This window comes from Agelaius phoeniceus, chromosome 20, assembly GCF_051311805.1.
Source record: "Agelaius phoeniceus isolate bAgePho1 chromosome 20, bAgePho1.hap1, whole genome shotgun sequence".
In the NCBI taxonomy this organism is placed as follows: Eukaryota; Metazoa; Chordata; class Aves; order Passeriformes; family Icteridae; genus Agelaius; species Agelaius phoeniceus.
Window position 1 is genome coordinate 6,308,028 of NC_135284.1, and position 21,109 is coordinate 6,329,136.

General features: G+C 48.9%; 4 protein-coding genes across 5 annotated transcripts in view; 2 read left to right on the forward strand and 2 right to left on the reverse strand.

The window, feature by feature from the left end:
- Positions 1 to 1,707, forward strand: POLR2J (RNA polymerase II subunit J). The gene is made up of 4 exons (XM_054646767.2): positions 1 to 157; positions 336 to 425; positions 515 to 689; positions 1,188 to 1,707. The coding sequence occupies exons 1-4, from the start codon at positions 105 to 107 to the stop codon at positions 1,221 to 1,223; spliced, it is 354 nt and encodes a 117-aa protein (XP_054502742.1). The 5' UTR covers positions 1 to 104; the 3' UTR covers positions 1,224 to 1,707.
- On the reverse strand, positions 1,589 to 16,795 carry LRWD1 (leucine rich repeats and WD repeat domain containing 1). 2 transcript variants are annotated; one of them, XM_054646763.2, is made up of 16 exons: positions 16,656 to 16,795; positions 14,755 to 14,897; positions 13,469 to 13,703; positions 12,385 to 12,504; positions 10,995 to 11,147; positions 10,193 to 10,333; positions 9,218 to 9,559; positions 8,467 to 8,593; positions 8,111 to 8,220; positions 7,453 to 7,660; positions 5,914 to 5,986; positions 5,685 to 5,825; positions 4,929 to 5,023; positions 4,213 to 4,374; positions 3,450 to 3,574; positions 1,589 to 1,986 (listed from the first exon to the last, which is right to left on the reverse strand). In XM_054646763.2, the coding sequence occupies exons 2-16, from the start codon at positions 14,832 to 14,834 to the stop codon at positions 1,846 to 1,848; spliced, it is 2,253 nt and encodes a 750-aa protein (XP_054502738.2). In that variant the 5' UTR covers positions 14,835 to 14,897; positions 16,656 to 16,795; the 3' UTR covers positions 1,589 to 1,845. The 2 variants fall into 2 exon arrangements, with proteins under 2 accessions (XP_054502738.2, XP_077044841.1); XM_077188726.1 differs by lacking the exon at positions 16,656 to 16,795 and adding an exon at positions 16,227 to 16,367.
- Positions 16,730 to 18,766, forward strand: ALKBH4 (alkB homolog 4, lysine demethylase). Its single transcript, XM_054646764.2, has 3 exons — positions 16,730 to 16,855; positions 17,495 to 17,692; positions 18,131 to 18,766. Exons 1-3 carry the CDS (start codon positions 16,754 to 16,756, stop codon positions 18,764 to 18,766), a joined length of 936 nt encoding a protein of 311 aa, XP_054502739.1. The 5' UTR covers positions 16,730 to 16,753.
- Positions 17,950 to 21,109, reverse strand: part of ORAI2 (ORAI calcium release-activated calcium modulator 2) — a 22,303-nt gene continuing 19,143 nt past the window's right edge. Inside the window, exons 5-6 of the transcript XR_013184864.1 lie at positions 20,963 to 21,077; positions 17,950 to 20,276 (exon numbers count right to left, since the gene is read on the reverse strand). The gene's annotated coding sequence lies outside the window, so the exon portion shown is untranslated. The remainder of the gene's footprint in view (positions 20,277 to 20,962; positions 21,078 to 21,109) is intronic.

Here is a 21,109-nt window from a genome sequence, read left to right on the forward strand (position 1 = left end):
GGGTCCTCCCGCCCGTCGGGGGGCGCTGTGGGGCCGCCAGGAGCACCGAGAGGGCGGAAGTGACGTAGCGGAAGTGAAGCGGCGGCCGCCATAGCAACGGCGGGATGAACGCGCCTCCGGCCTTCGAGTCCTTCCTGCTCTTCGAGGGCGAGAAAAAGTGAGGGGATACCCGGGGGCGGCTAATTAAACCCGGGGGGCGGCTCATTAAACCCGGGAGGCGACGAATTAACCCCTAATCAGAGCGCGGGGAGCTGGGAGGGGGGAGCCCCGGCCTTTCCCCGCTGTTCCCTTGCGCGCACGGATCGCTGACATCCATGTATCCTATAATACCCCAGGATCACCATCAACAAGGACACCAAGGTGCCCAACGCCTGCCTCTTCACCATCAACAAGGAGGACCACACGCTCGGCAACATCATCAAGTCGTAAGTTCAGGCGGGGAGGAAATTTCTGGGGAGGTTTGGGGCTTTCCCGCCCTTCATTTCACTCTTTGGGGTTTTTATTCCCCTTCCAGGCAGCTGCTCAAAGACCCCCAGGTGCTGTTTGCAGGGTATAAGGTCCCACACCCTCTGGAACATAAAATCATCATCCGTGTCCAAACCACCCCAGATTACAGCCCCCAGGAAGCTTTCACCAATGCCATCACAGACCTGATCAGTGAGCTCTCCCTCCTGGAGGAGAGGTTCAGGGTAAGGGGATTCTTTTCCTTTTGGAAAACGCTTTGGGCTTGTTGGTGTGTGTCTTAAAGCTGCTGGGGTTTAGGTTTATGAATTAATTCAAGCCACCCTCTTTGTGTTGTTCAGCAGCTGTCAAAGCCTGGCTGCTCTTGAGTGCATTTTATTTTAGTTTTTTACTTCTCCTGACAAAACTCTGGGCCTGTGTTTTCACTTCTCATTACTTCTGCTCAGTTTATTTATTGATTTAGCCCCTGAATGCTGAGATTTAATCTTACTCAGACAAAATCAGGGAGGCTGTGACTGAGATAGTACCTCTGATGTGCTGGGAAAAGGCACCAATTTGTAAATAAGTTTTGATTTTAATTCCAGTATTATTTTTCTGGTTGCTGTAGAGATTTTCACTGTGGGTTGATGTGAATAACAGAAGATTCACAGGAATGATTAAACACCAACATCCAGCCCAGTAAGAACTCCTGTCTAAGCATGTGTATTTTTGCTTTTGCTTTACAGGTTGCTATTAAGGACAAACAAGAAGGAATTGAATAAAATGGAGCAGACTGTTACTTCTGAGGCAGAATGACGTGTCTGTTAGTGGATGAAATATTTAAACCTCCACTCATGGCAAATATTTTCCCTCTTGTCCCACTTCTGTTTAATTTTTGACAGCAATATTCTGAATTTTTTTTTTCATAGCAGACAGGCACTTTGCCAAGAGGATAAATGTCGTGTTGGATTTAGTGGATAAGTCATTAAAGTGATTTTTAGTTTTCTAATTGGAGCCTTAAGGCAAATATTTGTCCTGTGCTGCTGGGGAGATTGTTGTGGGTAGGATTCCAGCATGAGAAGCTGCTCAGTGACAACTGGAGTTGAACTCTCTGCTTTTCCTGCCAAAAAGTCCAGGCACTGCCAGCTGAACTGGTATTTTGTTTTATTAAGTGTCATTTCTATAAAGCAAATGCACAAATTGTGAAAACTTACAGTAAAAGGAACCGGATGTTTACAATGAACTGATGAGTTTAACAAACTCTTACCTTGTTTTGTTTGTTTTGTTTTTTTTTTCTCCATCTGGCACATAAAGCTGCTCTAGAAAACGTTCATGGGCACATGGGGAACAGTCACTAATACTGCACTAGGTCAAAGCACGGGGGTGGAGCTGTGGCACAGGGCACTAGGATTTCTTCCAGATGGCTGTAATGTTCACACTGGTCAGCACAACAAGGTAGGTGAAAGCAGGGTCTGCCACCACGTTGTTCACCAGGATCTCATGGGGCTGCTCCCCGTTCACCCGCAGCTCCGGCCACGTCAGGATCTGTGGGAGAGCACAGGGGTGGGGACATGGGCACCTGGGGCACAGGCTCTTCCTGCTCCTGAGGAGCTGTGGGATATTCCTAAGGGCCAGGGTTTAGTGCACAAGTGAAATCAGCTGCACCTCAGTCCCAGAGGATCTGTGGAAGGATCTGTGGGAGAGCAGAAGGGTGGGGACGTGGCTGAGGGGGACATGGGAGCCTGAGGCACAGGCTGTTCCTGCTCCTGAGGGTGCTGGAGCTGTGGGATATTCCTAAAGGGACAGGGTTTAGTGCACAAGTGAAATCTGCACCTCAGCCCCAGAGGATCTGTGGGAGAGCACAGGGGGTGGGGATGTGGCTGAGGGGGACATGGGAGCCTGAGGCACAAGTTTTCCTTCTGAGGGTGGTGGAGCTGTGGGATATTCCTAAAGGGGCAGGGTTTGGTGCACAAGTGAAATCAGCTGCATTTCAGCCCCAGAGGAATTATTGGTGGCTGGGCAATGCATTTCCAAAGAACCTGAGGAATTATAGAATTGTTGAGGTTGGAAAATACCACCTCTCCTGAAGGTGGTGGAGCTGTAGGATATTCCTAAGGGGCCAGGGTTTAGTGCACAAGTTAAATCAGCTGCACTTTAGCCCCAGAGGATCTGTGGGAGAGCACAGGGATGGGGATGTGGCTGAGGGGACATGGGGGCCTTGGGCATCCTGAGGCACAGGCTCTTCCTTCTCCTGAGGAGTTGTGGGATATTCCTAAAGGGCCAGGGTTTCATGCACAAGTGAAATCACCTCAGCCCCAGAGGAATTACTGGTGGCTTGGCAATGCATTTTCAGAAAACCTGAGGAATTACAGAATTGTTGAGGTTGGAAAAGACCTCCCAGAGCATCGAGTCCAGCCTGTGACTGAGCAGCTCCTTGTGACCCAGAGCAGGGCTCAGAGTGCCACCTCCAGGGATGGTGACTCCCTTCCCATACCTGAATACCCTTTCAGGGAAGAAATAATGGAACACTCTGTCTAATGTAGCTCCAGACCAGTGGCTGAGAGCCTTTGGAGTGTTTGATTGTCCTTTCAGAGGGACAGACAAGGGGACAGTGACTGCCCAAAAGAGAACTGTCTCCAGAGGGAATACTGGGCAGAAAAAGGGTGAGTGAGTATAGGGAAGCAATGAGGCCTTTCCTATCAGGGAATGTTCACTCTGGCTTCCCTCCCCTCCTTGGGGATGTGGTGCCTGCACAGCTGTGCCTTTGTGCTCCTCACCACTTTTTTAGGGCTGTTTTAGGAAGAGCTGCAGGGGGTGACAGATTTGCTTTGCAGCTCCTCCTTCCTGTCCCCAGTAAATGGCCTTGGCCAAGCTCTGAAGATTGCTTGTAATTGTTTGTGAGGGTCAGCTGTGGAAACACAAGGCATGTTCTGGGACAGGCCTGCTCAGGAGACTGGGATCAGCTGCCCTGGGGTGGAGGGGAGGTGCAGAGAGCAGCTCAGCCCTACCTGAGTGGGGGAGATCCTCTGCTCCGAGCGCTTTCCCTTCGGAGAGCCCCAGCTCGTGGTGTAGGTGGAGAGGTTGTACATCCACACACTGCCCTTCTCATCCCCACAGAACATGTATTCTTTTGCTGTGAGAGCAGAAGAAAAAGCTGGGAAACAGGTGTGGAGCTGGGAGTCTGTTCTGCTGTAAAGGACAGCTGCAGGATCCCAATGGAGGGTGTCATATTTCAGCAAAATTCCCTTACTGGCACAAGAATATAAATCTACCTTACTCTGAAATAATTCATTTGAAGATAAACCAGCTCTCTTTAGTGTAGAAAAGCTAGTGCTAAATGCTTTGGGATTTCTCCTGACTTTGTTTTGGGAAGTGCTGACTGGATCAGGTTTGTTTGTTCCTTGTCAGTCTCCAAACCCAGCTGCCCAGTGTGTGACATCCCTGATGCATCCCCCAGATGCACTCAGCATCCCAGTGGCTCCACAGGGCCCAGCCCTGAGCTCTGTGCTTTGAAAACCAGTGCAAGAAAGACCCCCCAGCCTCGACTGTCCCCCCTGATCAGGCAGATGGTGCAGCTGTAATTATTTATTACTGCTGTTATTCCACCCAGCTGCTGCTGGAGCTGCCCTGCAGAGCTGCAGGTGGGAGAGCAGAGCTCTGAAATCCTCTGAATTCCCAGGCCTCTGCCTCCAGCTCCAGGCTGCTCCCATGGATCAAAGGAGAACCATGGACCACTGGGCAAAGCATTTCCCAGGAAATGAGGGCTCCTACCTGGGCAAGTGCTGAGTGTCAGGTAGGACATGTCTGTTGTGGACCACTCCAGCTCAGCCAGGATAACTGCAGACATTGTCCTCTGGCATCCTTTTCCCTTGGCATCAAAAGACTTGCTCCAGCTCCACAAGTATATGCATCCTGGTTTGGAGCTCTTGGAAACTAGGGAAGAAAGGAAGGGAGAGGCTGTGGCAGCTGCTGGGAAGCAAAGTGCATTGAGACAGAGGTGCTCCATCCAGAATATGGATTTCAAGCCACGGGATCTGATCCAGCAGCAACTGTTTGCACCTGTTTTACCTTATTTCAGGATAATTGGAGGTTGCAGAGAGATTTTCAGTGCTATGCTTATGTTCCTGAGCTGCAGAACAAGCACAAGCTCTTCAGAAAGAGCCAGCCCATGATGTAAAACCCACAGTTCCCCTGAAACAGTTGCACCAGCCCTTGAGCAGAAAGAGACTCTTCCCCCCTTCCACATTAGCACTGCTTGGCCATGTGTGCCCTCAGGGATGTGTCCAGCTGATTTCTGGTCCTGTCCAAGCATGGGTTTGCACTCTAGGCCACATTTTTGAGAAAGACAAGTGACTCTGGGAGACAGCTCCATCCTGTGCAGCCCCCCAGAAGCTAAAGCAGCCCCTCTGCTTGTCATGCTGGCTTCACTCTGCACATGCTGAAGTGCCCCACTGTTTTTGGGATTGTGCTGTTGTGTTTATACTCACCAACAACATCATCATTGAGAAAGGCCAAACCATCAACCCTGTGAGATGTTGTCAAGCTCTCCTCACCAGGAAACTGGAATATGGCTTCAAAAGGCCTAGAGCAGGGGGGAAGGGTGAAATCAGCCAAGTACTGAACAACCAGCAGTGAAAGGGCACCTGGCTGCAGAGCCCAGAAGGAAATCTGTGTGTTTGTGAGTTTCTTGCCAAGCTCAGGTGAATTCCCAGTTGAATTTACACTTTTGGTCACTTGAGTTTACTAATACAGCAGAAGCTTGTTTGCTCAAGAGATTGCTGCACTCCATCAGCAGCAGGATATTTGTCAGCAGGGCATGACTTTACTTGCTTCTTCCTCATAATTTTGTCCTGAGCTCCCACAGGGTCCCAGTTTCCTGGGTTACCTCACGTACCAGGAGCAGGGGAGGCCTCACTGTGAGACTGGAAATGGATCCAAAAGTTTACACTCCGTTACACTGCCTGGAGATGACACACCCTTAAGTTTTGGGGTATTGGATTACACTCCTGCCAGCCTTCCTGCAAAGCAGCCTGCAACACATGCAGCCTTAATACAAGCTCTGAACAGTCCTTGAGTATCATGCTCCTATTTTTTCTGGCCACTCTTGAAAGGGGAGGATGTTTTAAGTTTGGTAGGACGTGCTGCTTTTGCTCAGACCTCCTCAGTTAAAAATCAAACCTTTGCTAGGACTATCCCTTCTTGTTCTGCAAAGCAAGTGCACACCCCCAGCTTGTGGTTCTCACCTGCTTTTTTGCCCCTTATCCAGTTTTATGTTCCAGGCAAAACAGCCATCTTCACAGCCTGCCAGCAGGTACTGCTCTGGGCAGGTGGGGACCAGGGCAATCCGGAGGGGGATAGAGGCTGTTTCCAGCACCAGCAGCTGGCTAAAAAAAAGCAGAGAACAAGCAGCTAAGTGGTGCTGTGATAGTTACAGGCTCTTGGACTGGCCACATCTGGTTTTTTAACCTTTACCTTGCTTTGAAATTGTAGTCACAGTCTGGAATCCCAATATCCCAGAGTACAATTCGCTTGTCATAGGATGCAGCTGTGGGAGACAGAAGAGAAGCAGGTAGTGACACCACTGCTTATCTGGCTCTTCTCGTGCTAGCTGGCAATTCTGCCTGAGTCACAGTCACCCTCTAAGGCTCCAGAGAGCTCATTAAAGCACAGCAGCAGTCCCTGAGGCTCCTGGCCCAGCATTTCCCAGACACTGTCACACATGCACAGTCAGTATTTAGTGTTCTTATCCTGTGCTCTAAGAGGGGCTGATAAAACACTTTGTTTCCTGGTGTCCATTACTGAGCTGTGGCTTCACGAGGTCTTTAGTTAGTGGCCCTCTGAGCCTGTTTCTGGTCAGGGCTTCTAGTGGAATCTAAAATATCAGCTCCAACCTCTACTCTCAGGCAGACATCACTTTATGGCACATATCCATGGCTTACTGTGTTCACATCCACAGCAGCTCCCACTGGGAAAGTTAGGCACTCACAGAGGGTGAGAAACATGTCACCAAGCTGATACACTGGAAGCAGAAACAGTTCTAATAGATTACTCTGAGTAACCTGGACCCTCATCAGATGGCAGCCCTCAAACTCAGAGTTTGTTGGTGTCCCCTCCTCCAAAAGGATGCAAAGAATCTCCCTTAATTACTCTAATTTTTTCTATTAAATACAACGAGTCTTGCTGTCCACACCATTATATGGCTGTGCTACCAACCTCCTTAGCCTTCCATCACCCTCCTTATCCTTTCCTCTGCTTCTGCTTTTGGTACTCCTGAGCTTCTTCTTGAAAAGTATCCCCTATTCTAAAAAAAAATTCCACTTTCAATGGTTCATGTAGCACTTTAACCACTCCAGGATGTGGGTAATTGTAGGCAAGAGAAACAATGTGCTGTGGGGTGCAGGTGTGGCCTGAATGGCTCTGTACCAGCTCACTGTACAGCCTGACAATGCAGTTACAATTTGTAACATGATGGTTCATTACCAGTCCATGAGCCACAGCCTCTGTGGGCCCTACTGTGTGTGGCAAAGCTCTCCTTGACATCAGGACCTGAATAGAAATCTCTGTCGAGGCATAGAACTCACATTTAAAAAATCAAAGTCAATTAAGCACATTGTTGGATAAAATGAAACCCAACAGCCCATAATAGGCTGCTGTGCTGCAGTAGAGCCCTGCCACTGCCTGGCTCCCAGCTGCCTGCTCTGCCATTCTTCTTACTCATCCCTGTGGAACAGATCCACTACTGGGCTTGTTTGTGGCTAATGTGTGTGTGACAGCCACCCTGAGAGCCACCAAGGGAGAAACAGGAGCTGCTGCACCTCAGCTAAAGAGGCAGGCTCTGGCTGAAACAAGCTGTTCCTGCTGTCACAGGAGAGTCACAATGTTCTCTCCCTAATGCCTGTCCGTGCCTTTTGTTCGTGTGTCCCTGCCTGCCCTGGTGACAATTCCCCTTGTTAAGGAAGCCCTGACTTTTCCACATGAGAACTAAAGCCAGGGATTCTGAGGCAGACTTACTGAAGAGGTGGGTCTCCTGGGTTGGGCTGAAGCAGACAGTGGCAATGGGCTTTTTGTGAGCTTTTATCTCTCCATAGCAGAAGTCAGCTGCCACGTGGATGAGTTTGACAATCCCTCTCCTCCCTGCAGCTGCCAGGATGTTGTGAGCTTTCTTGCGGCTGTCGCTGATCACCATTGTGAGGGTTGTCCATGCAACGCTGAAGAACTCCTGGGACACAAGGAAAACAAGGCTGGGGTGACAGAGAACAGAGAACAGCCAGCAGGGTCCTGGCTGTTAGCTCAGAGAAAAGACAACTGTCACAAGTGCTACTCAGGTGGAATGGCACGACTATTTAAGATGGAGCATTAAAACTCAAAACAGCTCTCAGAAGAGTATAAACTACAGAAAGAGGATGTTTATTCCTCTGTGCTGTCAAGGAGGCTCAACAGCCAGACACAACTCTGTGAGGACTGGCAGGCTAATCTCCTAAACCAATAAAAAAATAAAACCAAACCAGGCTAAAAGGATAAACAAGCAATGTTTATTATCTATCTTCATCTTAACACCTGTCCATACTAACACTTTCAGACCTCTTTGTAATATGTATTATCACCGACTGTAATTATTACAGGTTCTGGTATTCCCATTCAATGCTCACCCTTCCCACTTGCAACCCACCTCTGTAGCCACTTTATACTTTTTCAGCACTGTCCCTGTCTCACAATCAATCAGACAGACAGATTCTCCTCCACAGGTTGCCACGGTTCTGGAGGAGCTCACAATGGGATCTGAAAGAGGAAAATAATGGGTGAGAAATTTCCAGGTTCAGGGATAACACACGAAGACTGCAGCTTATCACTGCCTGGTGCTCTCCCAGTCTCCTGTTTTCAAAGGCAAAGGAGAAATATGTAAGCAAGTCTCTTCCTGACAACGGAGACTACAGCTTGAAGGAGCAGGGGTCTAAGGCATGGATTCCGCTGGGATTCCAGAGCCAGGTGGTTCTGGGAATCCTGCAAACCTCTTTAAGAGCTCACCTTTCCTGGCTCCAGAGTCTAGCACTGGCTCGAAGACACAGGACCAGAGCTGCGTTTTAAAATCCTCGCGGCTGTTGCCTTTACTGTGACACTGAAGAAAATGCAATGGCTCTGCACTGACATCCTCCTACAATAAACCATCCACATTTAGAAAATTCATTCCCCTGACACGGTTTGCCTGTGATTGCCTTGACAGAACCCTCTGCTGAACACAGCAATCTGAGTTAAATTCAAGTATTTTTCAGCCCGTCTGTGCTATGGAGAACAGGAGAGACCGAGGTGCCACAATGCTCAAGACTCCTAAAGCAGCAGAGAACTGTTTAGCAAAGATGTGCCCAGCAGACCCCAGCAGAGAACCCCGTTTCCTACAGCAGAGAAACATGGAAAACCCTTTAGATCCCCACTGGCCCGAGCTGAGGGGGAAACACCTTTCCCCATGCAGCCCCTGAGTTGAGAGCAAGGCTTGCCAGTCCCATTTCTAAGCACAGGTTTGCAGTGCACCACCTTGGAGTGCTGGTCCATCCATCCCCCAGAGGGGATCCACTGGGCTCTCCTGGGGGGTTCCTTCTCTCCCTTGATGCCTCTGAGAGATTTAAAACAATGACAAAAAAAAAACCAAACCAAAACTCACAATATATTTGGCCAACTATGAGCTCCAAGCTGTGCAGAGCTCTGAAGAAACCTGAAGGCAGCTCCTCCCACTCTAAACCAAGAGGCCCAAAGCCAGTCCCCAGGGGGCTGTTGGATGTACCTTGCGCTTGGAGTTCTTCACAGGGGTCAAGGTAACCACACTGTTGTCCTGCTCCTGGCTTTTCTGTTCCCCTGACATCTGACTGGATCTTCTGTTGCTTTGCCCCTTGGGAAACTGCTCTCCATTCTTCTGTGTCCCTTCAGCTCCCTCCTCAGGGGTTGCCTCCTTGGCTGGTTGGTTTGATGTTCTTGGTTTATCAGGAGCTGGGTCATTCTTCACATGACTGGATTTTCTGGGATTAACTTCAGCTTCCTCCTCGGTGTTTGCCTGGGTCTTGGACCTCTTGTTTCCAGGGCTTGATTTTGAACGATTTCTTTTCCTCTTGCTGGGTGTTACTGTGACCTGTAAAGCATGTTGTCAGGTTCTGCAGAAGGTTTTTAGCTTTCCTGAGATGTGCAGATAATTTGTAAGTCAAAGACATTAATTATTCAAATGCAAGTATCCTCCCACAGTTACAGACTGGGTTCCAGGAATCAGACAGCCCAGAGCTGCAGTGTTCCTAGAGGCAGAAGCTAATAAAAACCCCACATCCAGCCTCCTTTTCGGCTCCCTTCCCTCTGTCTCAGTTATTTGCAATTTAAATTCAATGTGGAAAAACAAATCTGGTCTATGGACCACAGGGGTTCAGTCTGCAGCCATTTCCAAGCAAGCAAACACCAGCAGAGCCTGGCCAGGAATCAGCCCAGGTCTCTAATTAAAATATCTCTTCCTAGAGGAGAGGTGGAGTGAGTAGGACCACACTCATGAAATGTTTTTGGTCCCCTATGAGAATGGAAGCTCTCTCAGGGAGCAACTCGACCTTCACATTTCTGGGAAAGCTTCAATCTGGCTGTAAAGAAGAACCTGAGCTGTTGGATACAGGCTGGAGCCTGAGACTGCCCCTGTGGTTACCAAAGGGTCATAAATGTGAACTGACAAGAGCTGCTGAATCCCAGGAAACAGAACATTGCTAATGTAACTGGAAAAATCACCTACCGGAGCCACTTCTTCTGCAGCTTCCCTGGGGCTTTCTGTGCTTTCTTCCTCATTCTCATCTGTCTTTTCCTCTGGTTCAGTATCAGAGTTTAACTCCAGACCTAGTGAGTTTGCCAGAAACTCTTCTGCAATCATTTTCACCTGAGAAGCAAATAGGTGGATATGTTAAAAGAGAAAAAGATGATGACAAAAGAGCCATAGCATGTCAAGCTCTGATGTGTCATGGTACAAAGAGCTGCTTTGCTGAGGTTTTAATATCTGCTCCCACTATTCTGTGTGAATTTCACAAGTGGTGGAGTCCCCAGCTGAGATTACATGACCCAAGAACTTCACTTTGTCATGGGCATTCAGAGTACACAGCTGTGGAAACAACAGCACAGCAATAAAACAACACAAAGGAGAGATGGAAGCCTCAATTGTATGTGTGAACAAATAAATAAAACAAATGTTATAAGCTAAATGGTAACTACACTTCTGTCATTATCTTTACTCTTTCATCAAGAATAAAAGTTACTATTAAACTAATTTGCAAATAATTAAGTATTAAGGATACTGCAGTCTGATTAATTAGTACATGTATCATTATTGCTTATGAATTAAAAAATAATATTTAATGACAGCCATTTCAACTTGGTGCACGTTTAGTCCTGGTAACTGCTTAAGAAAGCAGTGAAGAAAGAGAAAAATGATACCACTTGTCAGCAAGAGCACCCAAATCCATGGAGTGCTTTACTGCAGCCCATGCAGAAGCAGGAGCAGGGTCCTTGCCTGGAGAACACGGGGTGGGTGGGACGTGACCTACCCGCCAGCGGGTGAACTCGCTGAGTGAGCTGGGCCCATACACCACATTGGTCTGTACTGACTTCAGGAACTTCTTCTTGATGGACTTCACCTGCTCTGCTGTGTATTTCTCAGGGAGTTGGTCACTGAAGAATTTTTTCCAGTGAGCAGTAACCTAGGCAGAAAGACTGAGTTTATTCAACAGAAAAGCACAAGAGAACTTGTGAAAGCATTTAAGTAGTGGCCAACCCTACGTGATAGAACCACTTTAATTTATTTATTCATGTTCAAATGACCACTTCAGCTAAGGAGAAAGTCAGTTCCTCTGTAGCAAGCTGGAGTGAGTGTGGCTAAGCAGACACTGTCAGTATGGACCCATTTAGAGAGACAGCTGGACTCCAAAAGGCTGCTGATACAGGATGCTCACCTGCCAGCACAGTTTCCCATGGGAGTTTCTGGTGGGCAGTAACACATCCACCAGCATTCAGACCCAACAGACATTTTTACATTGACACAGGACTAAGAACTGGGCAGGCAGGTACAAATAACATCAGGGCAGAGACATCACAAAAAGAACAGCACAGGGGAGTGTTTGGTGTCTCATTAAACAGCCAGCCATGATCAGTTGTCTGGGACAAGAGGCTGAGCAGCTCTCACAGAGACCCTTGGAGATTCACAGGTTTTATGCAGACAACACTCAGCACAACTCATCCCGGTTTTCAGCATCTGAGTTTTCCCCACTGTTACACAGAAGGAATTAAGAAGATCAATTAACTAGAATACAAATGGTAAGAGCAGTAATACACAAGAACAGCCAGCCAATCAAATCTTTTTCATAATTGAACAATAATTTTGCTCAAGATCACAATGATGCCTTGTGGAGACAATCTGGCAGGAGCTAAATTGTGTAGACAAATGAGTGAAAATAGAGTTCTAAACATTCACAACTGAAGAAGAAAGAACAAATCCATGTTCCTGGTGAATGCTGGAAAAAGCAGGATTATCCAGAGCCTGGTTTTGTGCTCCCATTCCTGGGGCCTGGACAGTAACTTAAATTAGATGGGGAGGTGTTTGTAGCTGTTCTGGCAGCACCAGGCTTCTCCCATTCCTGAATGATGATCAGAGTGACCTGAAAAACTACAGGCTCAGACACAGACCTGGTTGGCTCTGCTCCTGTCACTTAAACCAAAGGCAAATTGCCTGCACAGAGCAGGTAGAGCAGATGCCAGCAGTGACCAGAGAAACCAGCTGTGAGACATTTCCTGGGTGGCCCATTCTGCAGGCTGGGCTCAGATCATACCACAGGTATTGCAAACCACTTGAAGCTTGTTTGCAGCTCTGTCACTACACTGAGCACAGGATTTAGTTATTTTTGAGGTGTTTAGAGGTTAAGGAAATATCCCACACCTTACCTTGCTGGTGAGCTTGTTGCTGTTGACACGCCTCACATGGTTGGCCAGTTTGGTTATGTCCTTGCCATTGAGCAGACGAAGATTTTGCAAAAGAAACATTACTTTATAGTCATCATTGAGCTAGAAAGAGAAAAAACATTGGAGTTACAAAATTTGTACATGTGGTACATGCTTTACCTTTAGTCCTTGATTAAAATACAGCCTATATAAGAATGATATATTTAGTAAGGAAAAGCCATTTCATAAAATCTCCTCAGGATTTTCAACTTGAATTTCACATTTTAGGTGTGAATTAATGTTCTCTGTGAGTTGGAATCTTAAACTGCAGACAGGCAGTGCTAACATCCAGCACAAGGTGGGGGCTGTGTGACTGCTCATCTGCTGGGCCTGAGTGCAAGGCTGGGAGCTCTGTTCATATCCCTGAACTCTAACACAGGGGAAGGCCTGTCCTGCCTCCAGTCAAGGAATTCCAGCATGAATTCCTTGGGTCAGATAGTTCACCATAGAGCCACACACATACTAACAGTGTGCAACAACAAATAAGCATGTGGGGATGGTGAGTGGCTGATGCCAGCTTACAGCACAAGTAAAATCAGGTTTGGATGTTTGACTTGTACAGTCACCAGATCCTCTTGGGAGAAGTCAAAACCTAAACCAGACTAATCACCAAGTTTAAACCCTCATCTGAGGCCCCAGTCTGCTTTTCCAGAGCACAGAGGGCACTAAAACTAACACAGATATTAGGAAATAAAACTAGCATTAGATATTAGGAAAAAACTCTTTACTGTGGGGGTTGTGATGCACTGGCACAGGTTGTCCAGAGAAGCTGTGGCTGCTCCATCCCTGGGAGTGTTTAAGACCAGACTGGATGGGGTTCTGAGCCACCTGGTGTTATGGAAGGTGTCCCTGCCCATGGCAGGGGGTGGAACAAGATGAGCAGTGGCACAAAGTGGTTAAATGTCACACAAAGGCTGGCTGCTTTCTCAAATGCCCTTGCACTTGCTGCCCAAGAACAATAAATAAGAACTTTGCACAAGTGCTGTTTGTTTTTCTCTCTGTTTAATGGAAGGAGGGGGTAACTCACTGTCAAGTACACATTGTTCTCATAGGTCAGCTCCTCGAGCAGAGGGAACTGTTTCAGAGCAGTCACATCTTCCAGCTTGTTATTGTTGCAGTTCAGGACACGCAGATCAGGGAGGGTGAGGCTGTTGGGAAATTTGTCCAGTAAATTATCAGAGAGATCAAGTTTCTGCAGGTGTCTCAGGCGGGAAAACAAGCGCGGGTCTAAATCTCCAGTCTTCAATTGCAGCTTGGACAGGCTGAAAACAAAACAAAAACCAAAAAACCAACCATGAACTATCTGTAGCTCACTGGAAGAACAAATGCTGATTTCATAGCACAGATAGTCCCACCTGGTGGCACCTCAGTCCAGCAAAACACATCACAGTACAAAGCTGCATGGAGAAGACCACACTCCAAAAACCCACAGCTTCAAACATCTCCCCACCACTCTGTTATTCAGATTATTGCAGCTGATTCAGAGGAACTGCAGAAATTCAAGCACTTACCAATCAAGGACATCATTTCCTCATCAAGGAAAAAAAAATCAGAGTTCTCTGTCTTGTTGGTCATTAACTGATGTTTCTCACTAAAAAGAATTACTTTAGCACAGGGCAAACTGAAAGAAATAACTTTAAGGAGTACATGTGAAACCCAAACCCCCCGACTTTAGCAATAAAAACAACAAAGGTGCCAGCCAGAAACTGGCCAGCTGAGCCACTTGGATTGGCCAGCTCTGTGTTAAATATTTGGAAGGACACATTTTTGCAATGACCTCTGTCAAGGACCTGAGTGACAAAACTGTTTTTAGTGGTTTTTAAGTGATTTAGAGTTTATTCTCTCCCCCTGCAATGTTTGAGGTAGTAGGATAACTGGGTTTAGAAGAGATGGAATGTAATGGAGGGAAAGGAAAATGGATGGGAAATAATGCCAAAAATACTTAAAAAACCCTCTGAAATCCATGCTGGAAGATTCTATTATTCACATTAAGCAATTGCTAGAAAAAATGCAAGGGCTTTGGGGGTAGGGATGATACCTTGGGGTTAGGAAATTGGGATCCAGCCGTGAAAAAATGGCAGCAAATACACAATAGAAATGGCAAAAAAAGGTGACATCTGCCAATAACCAATTAGCGAAAGCAGCAGCACCACTGCTCACTGATCCTGCACTGGGAATGCCCTCTCAGCTCTGTGCTTTGATGCTCTCTTCTTTTAAGTAAAAAAGATGTTTAGGGGAAGAAAGACACACAGATAAAAAGCCATTGCCAGGTTGAATTAATCTGGAATTTTCCAGGGGCCTGTCTCCACTTACTTGAGTGTCTCAATCTTTCGGAGCCTCGTAGATCTTGGAACTGCTCTTTCCAAAAGAAGTTCTGTGGTGATTTTGGACATTTTTAACCTCCACCTCTTTGCTGGAATCACCAATCAGTCAGCTGTAGGATGTCTTCTGGTTACCTTGACAAAACAAATGGGAATAAGAGAAAATCTTTCAACAGCTCCAAGAGAGGGAAAAAAAAATTATGAGGTTATCTGCTGGTTTTGCTGCTGTGTTGGAAGTCACTTTTTTTACTTGGTTAAAATGAACATGGCAGAGATTATTATTGGATTGGGCACAGGCTCCCAGCACACTGATCCAATCCATCTCCAAAACAACAGGGATACATCCTGTGGCTGTTGGAGTGACAGACTTGCTGCAGGTGAAAGCTGTCCATGAGTGATGGCACTCAGGACCAGGACAGCATCACAGGTACCTGCTTGTGCCTCTCCCGGGCTCTGCTCCAGGAATTCCAACATTCTTTCAAACAAAAAGCAGCAGTCAACACACCTGCTGTGAATGGTTTTCTCCCAAAAAAGTGACACTGAGCTCACTGGTCTGGCCAGCTGGACAGACTCTTGCCCGATGACTTTTAAATTCTCAAAAATTTTGGAAAACTGAATTAACCAGTCAAGGACATCATTTCCTCATTAAGGAAAAAAATAAAAATCAACAGAGTTGTCTGTCTTGTTGGTGATTAACTGATGTTTCAGTAGACACACACACACAGAGGGATATGCTGATATTTGGAATAAGAGTGCTGACAGGGCCAAAAGAGCTCCATGAAATGACTGGTCCAGGGCTTCCCATTCTTTCTGATACAGATTCCAAGAGGGGGAAATAAAAGAGAACAGAGCTCCAAGGCCAGGCTCGTTCCTGTCTTTCTGTGTTAGATCAGTGCTGCCTAAATGCCACTCCAGCACATAGTGAGGGGCACACGGGGCATTGAGCTGTGCTTGGGCTTGGTTTCAGCAGCAGCACACACCTACAGCACCTGCAACATTGTGTCATGAGGGAGGGGCACAATAATGTATACACTGAAATATCCTATACACTGAATATCGTATACACTGAAATATTGTATACAAGCACAAAGAGCTGAACTGAAAACCAGCTCAAACAGCAGCTCTTTGGGATTTGATCCTTCAAACGACAGAGCTATCCCTGAGAGCCCAAACACAGGGTCAGGCTTGTCCAACCAAACCTCCCTCAGGTTTACAATAAAAATGTGACACCAGTGACTGGACGTTGCCATGGCCCTCTCTTTGGCACACTGGCACAGCCGTGACAGGGCAGGAGCTGCAGGGAAGGCCAGACACGGCAAGTCTCATGCCACAGCCCCGGGGATGCTGCAGAGGCACATTCCGTTACCGGGGGGTGCCGAACGCCGGGGTTATTGCACAGGGAACGGGCCCCTCCTGCCCCCCGCAGCTCTCGGGATGGAGCCCCAGGACCGGGCATCCCCTGACCTGAACGTGTTCGCGTGGAGCTGCCCCGGGACGCGATGCCGCGGCGGTAACAAGGCCACGGATTCCGAGCTGTCTGCGCCCGCCGGGCGGCCTCCGGGCCGCGGGGTATCCCCGGCCGCAGGCCGCGGCTCCGCCCGTGGGCAGGGCCGGACCGGGCCGGGCGGGGCAGGTGCGGCTCCGGCCAAGGCCTCGCCCGTCACTGCCGCCTCCGGACACCGAGCACCGCGAGGAGCCGGCGCCGGCCGCGGCCTGAGGCGCCCCCGCGGGGTGTGCGCCGCGCCTACAACTCCCAGCGTCCCCCGCGGCGCCGAACAGCGGCGCGGAGCCCGGGCGCGCCGCGGGGGCTGCTGGGAGCGCGAGTCCGCCCGCACCCCCCTTCCACCCCCTCTGCCCGACCGCGCGGCCTGCGCCCAGCCCCGCTGGCCTCACCTGGAAGCGGCCGAGGAGGAGGAAGAGGAGCCGGGGAGGAAGGAAGGGCGGGAGGAGGAGCGGGAGCGGGGAGGGGGGTGCAGGCGGGAGCCAGCGGGATGCAGGCGGCGGGCGGCGGCGGAGGGCCGGGCTGCGGCTGCAAGGGGATCCGCTCCTGCCTGCTCTGCGAGGGGGCCACGCCGACCGCTCCGCCCCCGCAGGTACCGGGGAGGGGGCGGGCGGCGGGGCGGGGAGGGGCGGGCGGCAGGGAGGGGCGGGCAGGAGGGCGGGAGGAGCCGGGGGGCAGCGGGACCCCCGCGCCCGGAGCGGGGCCGGGACCCCGGGGCCGCAGGGTCACAGGATGGGGCCGGGGCAGAGCCCCCCCGGCGGCCGCCCCCCTGCTCGGGTATTATGAATTGTTCGCCTCAATAACGCTCAGAGTCGGAGCTCACCTGAGCCTCACGTGTTACGTTCACATTCGTTTGTTACAGCTCAGCCTTGTGGCCTGCGCGATTTTCATCAACTTTCCTCATTCAGCATTTATTGCTATGATAAACCATATCTGTGCAGCAATACCCACCATTAATCTCCTTATACCTGTGGCCCTAGGGATCATTGGTTCTTCCCTGCCTTTCCAGGATAAAGACATCACTAGGAAAAAAGTGGCTTCAAACAAGCAGCACATTGATGCTGCAGCTGGAAAAAAAGAGCAGGGAATAGCTGTTCCCCAAAAGCAGCTGTAAAATTTCTCTGTCTGCAAGAATACTGTGCAGTTTTCATGCTGCAATAGCAAGGTTGTTGGGGTAAATAATGGAAATATCTTATTGCTTCTTTTTCCTTTTCCGTTGATATTTCCACAGGGAGAAGATAATTTCACTTACTGTCCAGCAACAGGCCTAGCTAAAGGAAATGAGCACTCGGAATTTGCTGGCTGGGCATTTCCCTTTCCAGGGGTGTTCCTGGTGGAGGAGTTCATTAGTGAAGATGAAGAGTGTGAGATAGTGGAACTGATGGATCGAGATGACTGGAAACCATCACAGTCTGGCCGAAAGAAACAGGTTGGACTTTGGAAGCACACCTGATCTTAGATCCCTCTGGAAAAGGAAAGCTGTTTTCAGTTAAAACCCACAACAGTGAGATGTTTCATGAAGTGTTTTCCTTTGAAAGCTTTTCCTGAAATCAATGGCAAGAATTATCTGTAATTAAAATCAACTTCTTGCAAAAATACATGATAGTTACAATAAACAGTATTTGATGGTGTCTGTTCAAGCATTAAAGTTCACACAATCTCCAAGGGAAAGAAGTGGGTGTTCAGATTTGGTTTTACTTTACAAATCCAGAGAGATTAATGTAGATTCACCAAGTCCTTTTGCAACCTGGCAACCAGGTCACTGGAAGAGATGAGAACAGAACTCTGCAGGAACAGCCTCTCCAAAAAGACTTGTCCTAGATTTTTCCTTTACACTAGCTTTCCCCTCCTTCTTCTTTTCCAACAGGACTACGGACCCAAAGTGAACTTCAAGAAACAAAGGCTGAAAGCTGGCAGCTTTACTGGCTTGCCAAGTTTCAGCAGGAAGATTGTGGCACAGATGAAGGCCTGTGCTGTGCTCAGTGGTTTCTCACCTGTGGAACAGTGTAACCTGGACTACAGACCAGAGAGAGGCTCTGCCATCGACCCCCACTTTGATGACTGGTGGCTCTGGGGGGAGCGCCTGGTCAGCCTGAACCTGCTCTCAAAAACTGTGCTCTCCATGTCCTGCGACTCAGAGGACACCATCCAATTATTTCCTATTTCCAATAAGGAGGGATTAACCCCCCCTGCACCTTCCACGCAGACATCAGCGTGCAGAAGCCCAGGAGAAGAGGGAACCGAGTGTTTTTTGTCGCCAAGGCTGGTTCCGGGGAAGGAGGTGAGCGTGGCCATCCTCTTGCCCCAGAGGTCGCTGGTGGTGCTGCACGGGGACGCGCGGTACAAGTGGAAGCACGGCATCCGCCGCAGGCACATCCAGCACCGCCGCGTCTGCATCACCTTCAGGGAGCTCTCAGCCGAGTTCTGCGCCGGGGGGAGGCACGAGGAGCTGGGCAAAGAACTGCTGCAAATTGCTCTTTCCTTCCAAGGGAGACCCGTGTGACCGAGAGGTTGCGTTTGGTTGGGAGAGGTGTAAAATGAGGTACGGAATTTGTATGACGAGGTTTATTTCTGAGGTGGGGTAAGGAATCAGGTGTGTGCAAAGATAAGCTCAATAAAATCAAGATTTAACAAACAAGTAAAAGGGGTGAGCTTCAAAACCTCCTGGGCAATGGGAGCTTTTAAGCCAAAGTCAGAAATTATAGGTTGTGTCCATTACCTGTTTTGTAACAAAAAAGCAAACAACCAGTTCCTAAACACTTAAATGAACCCAAGAAAGTTAGAAACATTAAACAGTGTATCAAACAGCCCTTAACACAGTTTCAGCCCAAGCCCTGGCACAGATTTTAAGCTTTCCTGGCCCATACTTGATACTGTCAGAGTGGTTTGAATGTTGCATCCAGCCCTGGGGGTACAAATATCCCCTCACCCACCTCAGGCAGGTCCTGTAGAGACCAGGTCTCAGGGGAGGAAGGTAAGCAGGTATCTCTCCACAGACAGTACAAAACACAGAACTAATTAAAGTAATTATCCTTTGCTGAAGATTCATGCTCTAACAATGAGGATTAATCATAAATTCCATGTGTGACCTGTATCTTCTGGGACAGAAGAGCAGCATTTGCAGAGGACCAGTGCTGACTCTTCGGGCTTGGACAGAGATCAGACCAAAGGCCTGCACAGACTGTGTTATTTTCTGATCATTTGTCATCTCTGAACCCTGCTGTCAGCTCTCAGTAGCAGGAGTGAGATTTTGGGAATTAGCTGGGCAACAGACTGCAACCCTGGCAGCTATCATTTATTTTCCTGGCACCCCCAGCAGTCAGGTTTGAATCATGCCTCGTACCTAAGATTCAAGCAGTCATTTGCAGCAGAAGCTGCTCTGAGGCCATCTGTCTGCTCTGAACAAACTTCTGTGCTCTTGAAAATGAAGTTGTGCTGTGGAAGAAGTGTGATCCTTTAATAAACACGGTGCTGCCATGGCAGCCCTTCAGCACAGTCTCACCTGCAGCAGGAAAACACCACCTTGCCACCAGCAGGCAGTGCTGCCTGGCTTTGGTTGGCAAGGAGAGGGACAGACAGATCTCAGCGTCCCTGCACTGCTGGGCTCTGCCCCAAAGTGCTTCCTTGGCACTAACTGCACAGGATTTGCTGCACAGTAAAGCACTCCTCTGCTTTTCTGCAGGGGAGGGAGCTCTTCACCCAGGACAGATACCAGGAATCAGGATATTTTTCATCAGTTTAAGCCAACAGATACAAGCAGAGCCCTCTGTGGGCTGCAACGAGCCAGGTTCAGTTTAGTACTGATTCCAGCAGGGCTCCCAAGGGCAGTCCCAAACTCCAAACCTCCATCCAGGTGGGCTGGTGAGTGTCCTCAAGGAGCTCCAGCAGCAGTTCCAGCAGTCACAGCACATCCCCTCTGATGGAAGCTCTTCACTGCAAACACAGACACACAACAGGCAGGCCACACCTGCTCACAGTGAGCTCTGTCCCAGGAAATTCCTCATAGGCTGCAACTGGAAGAGGGTAGATCTAGATTAGGTATTTGGAAGAAATTCTTCCCTGTGAGGGTGGGGAGGCCCTGGCACAGGGTGCCCAGAGCAGCTGTGGCTGCCCCTGGATCCCTGGGAGTGTCCAAGGCCAGGTTGGAGCAACCTGGACTAGTGGAAGGTGTCCCTGCCCATGGCAGGGGGTAGGAACTGCATGATCATTAAAGTCCCTTCCAAGCCAACCCATTCTGTGATGTGTCCAGCTCTCTCCCCAAAGCAGGGAGTGTGCTGAGAGCAGCAGTTCCTCCCTTTTTCTGCAGCCTGGCATCCACAGGGCTCAGCAGCACTGGGAGTGGAATATCCCCAGGACAGCACCTGGAGCAGAGGGGCTTTGTCCAAGCAGGAGGAGGAGCCTGGCACAGACACACAGGGAGGAAACCCAGCCCAGGCTGTCACAGAGAGAGCAAACACTGCACCTGGATCCCCCTCACCCTGCAGTTCCAAGCCTCTCCATGGATCTGCTCTCTGCTCAGCACACTGCAGCAAAGTGTTGCCATTAATGCTTGGCCCGAATTTCCAGTGCTCCAATTCTACATTTATATTGTGCTCTCAGGCTGCTAAAACACTTTCTGTGTGCATCCCTGCTGCTCCATTCTCTCCACAGTGAAAGCAGATGATGGATTCTGATGAATCAGATTGCCACAATAACTTACACAGTGTCAGTTCATCTTGTGCTCTGCATTTGCTGGCTGGATTTTTCTGCCTTGATTGAACTATACAGGAAGCTGCTGTTCTTGCCAGAAGATTCCAGCTCTTCCTAGCTGATATCTTAAATGTGAAAAAATGCAAATAATTAAATA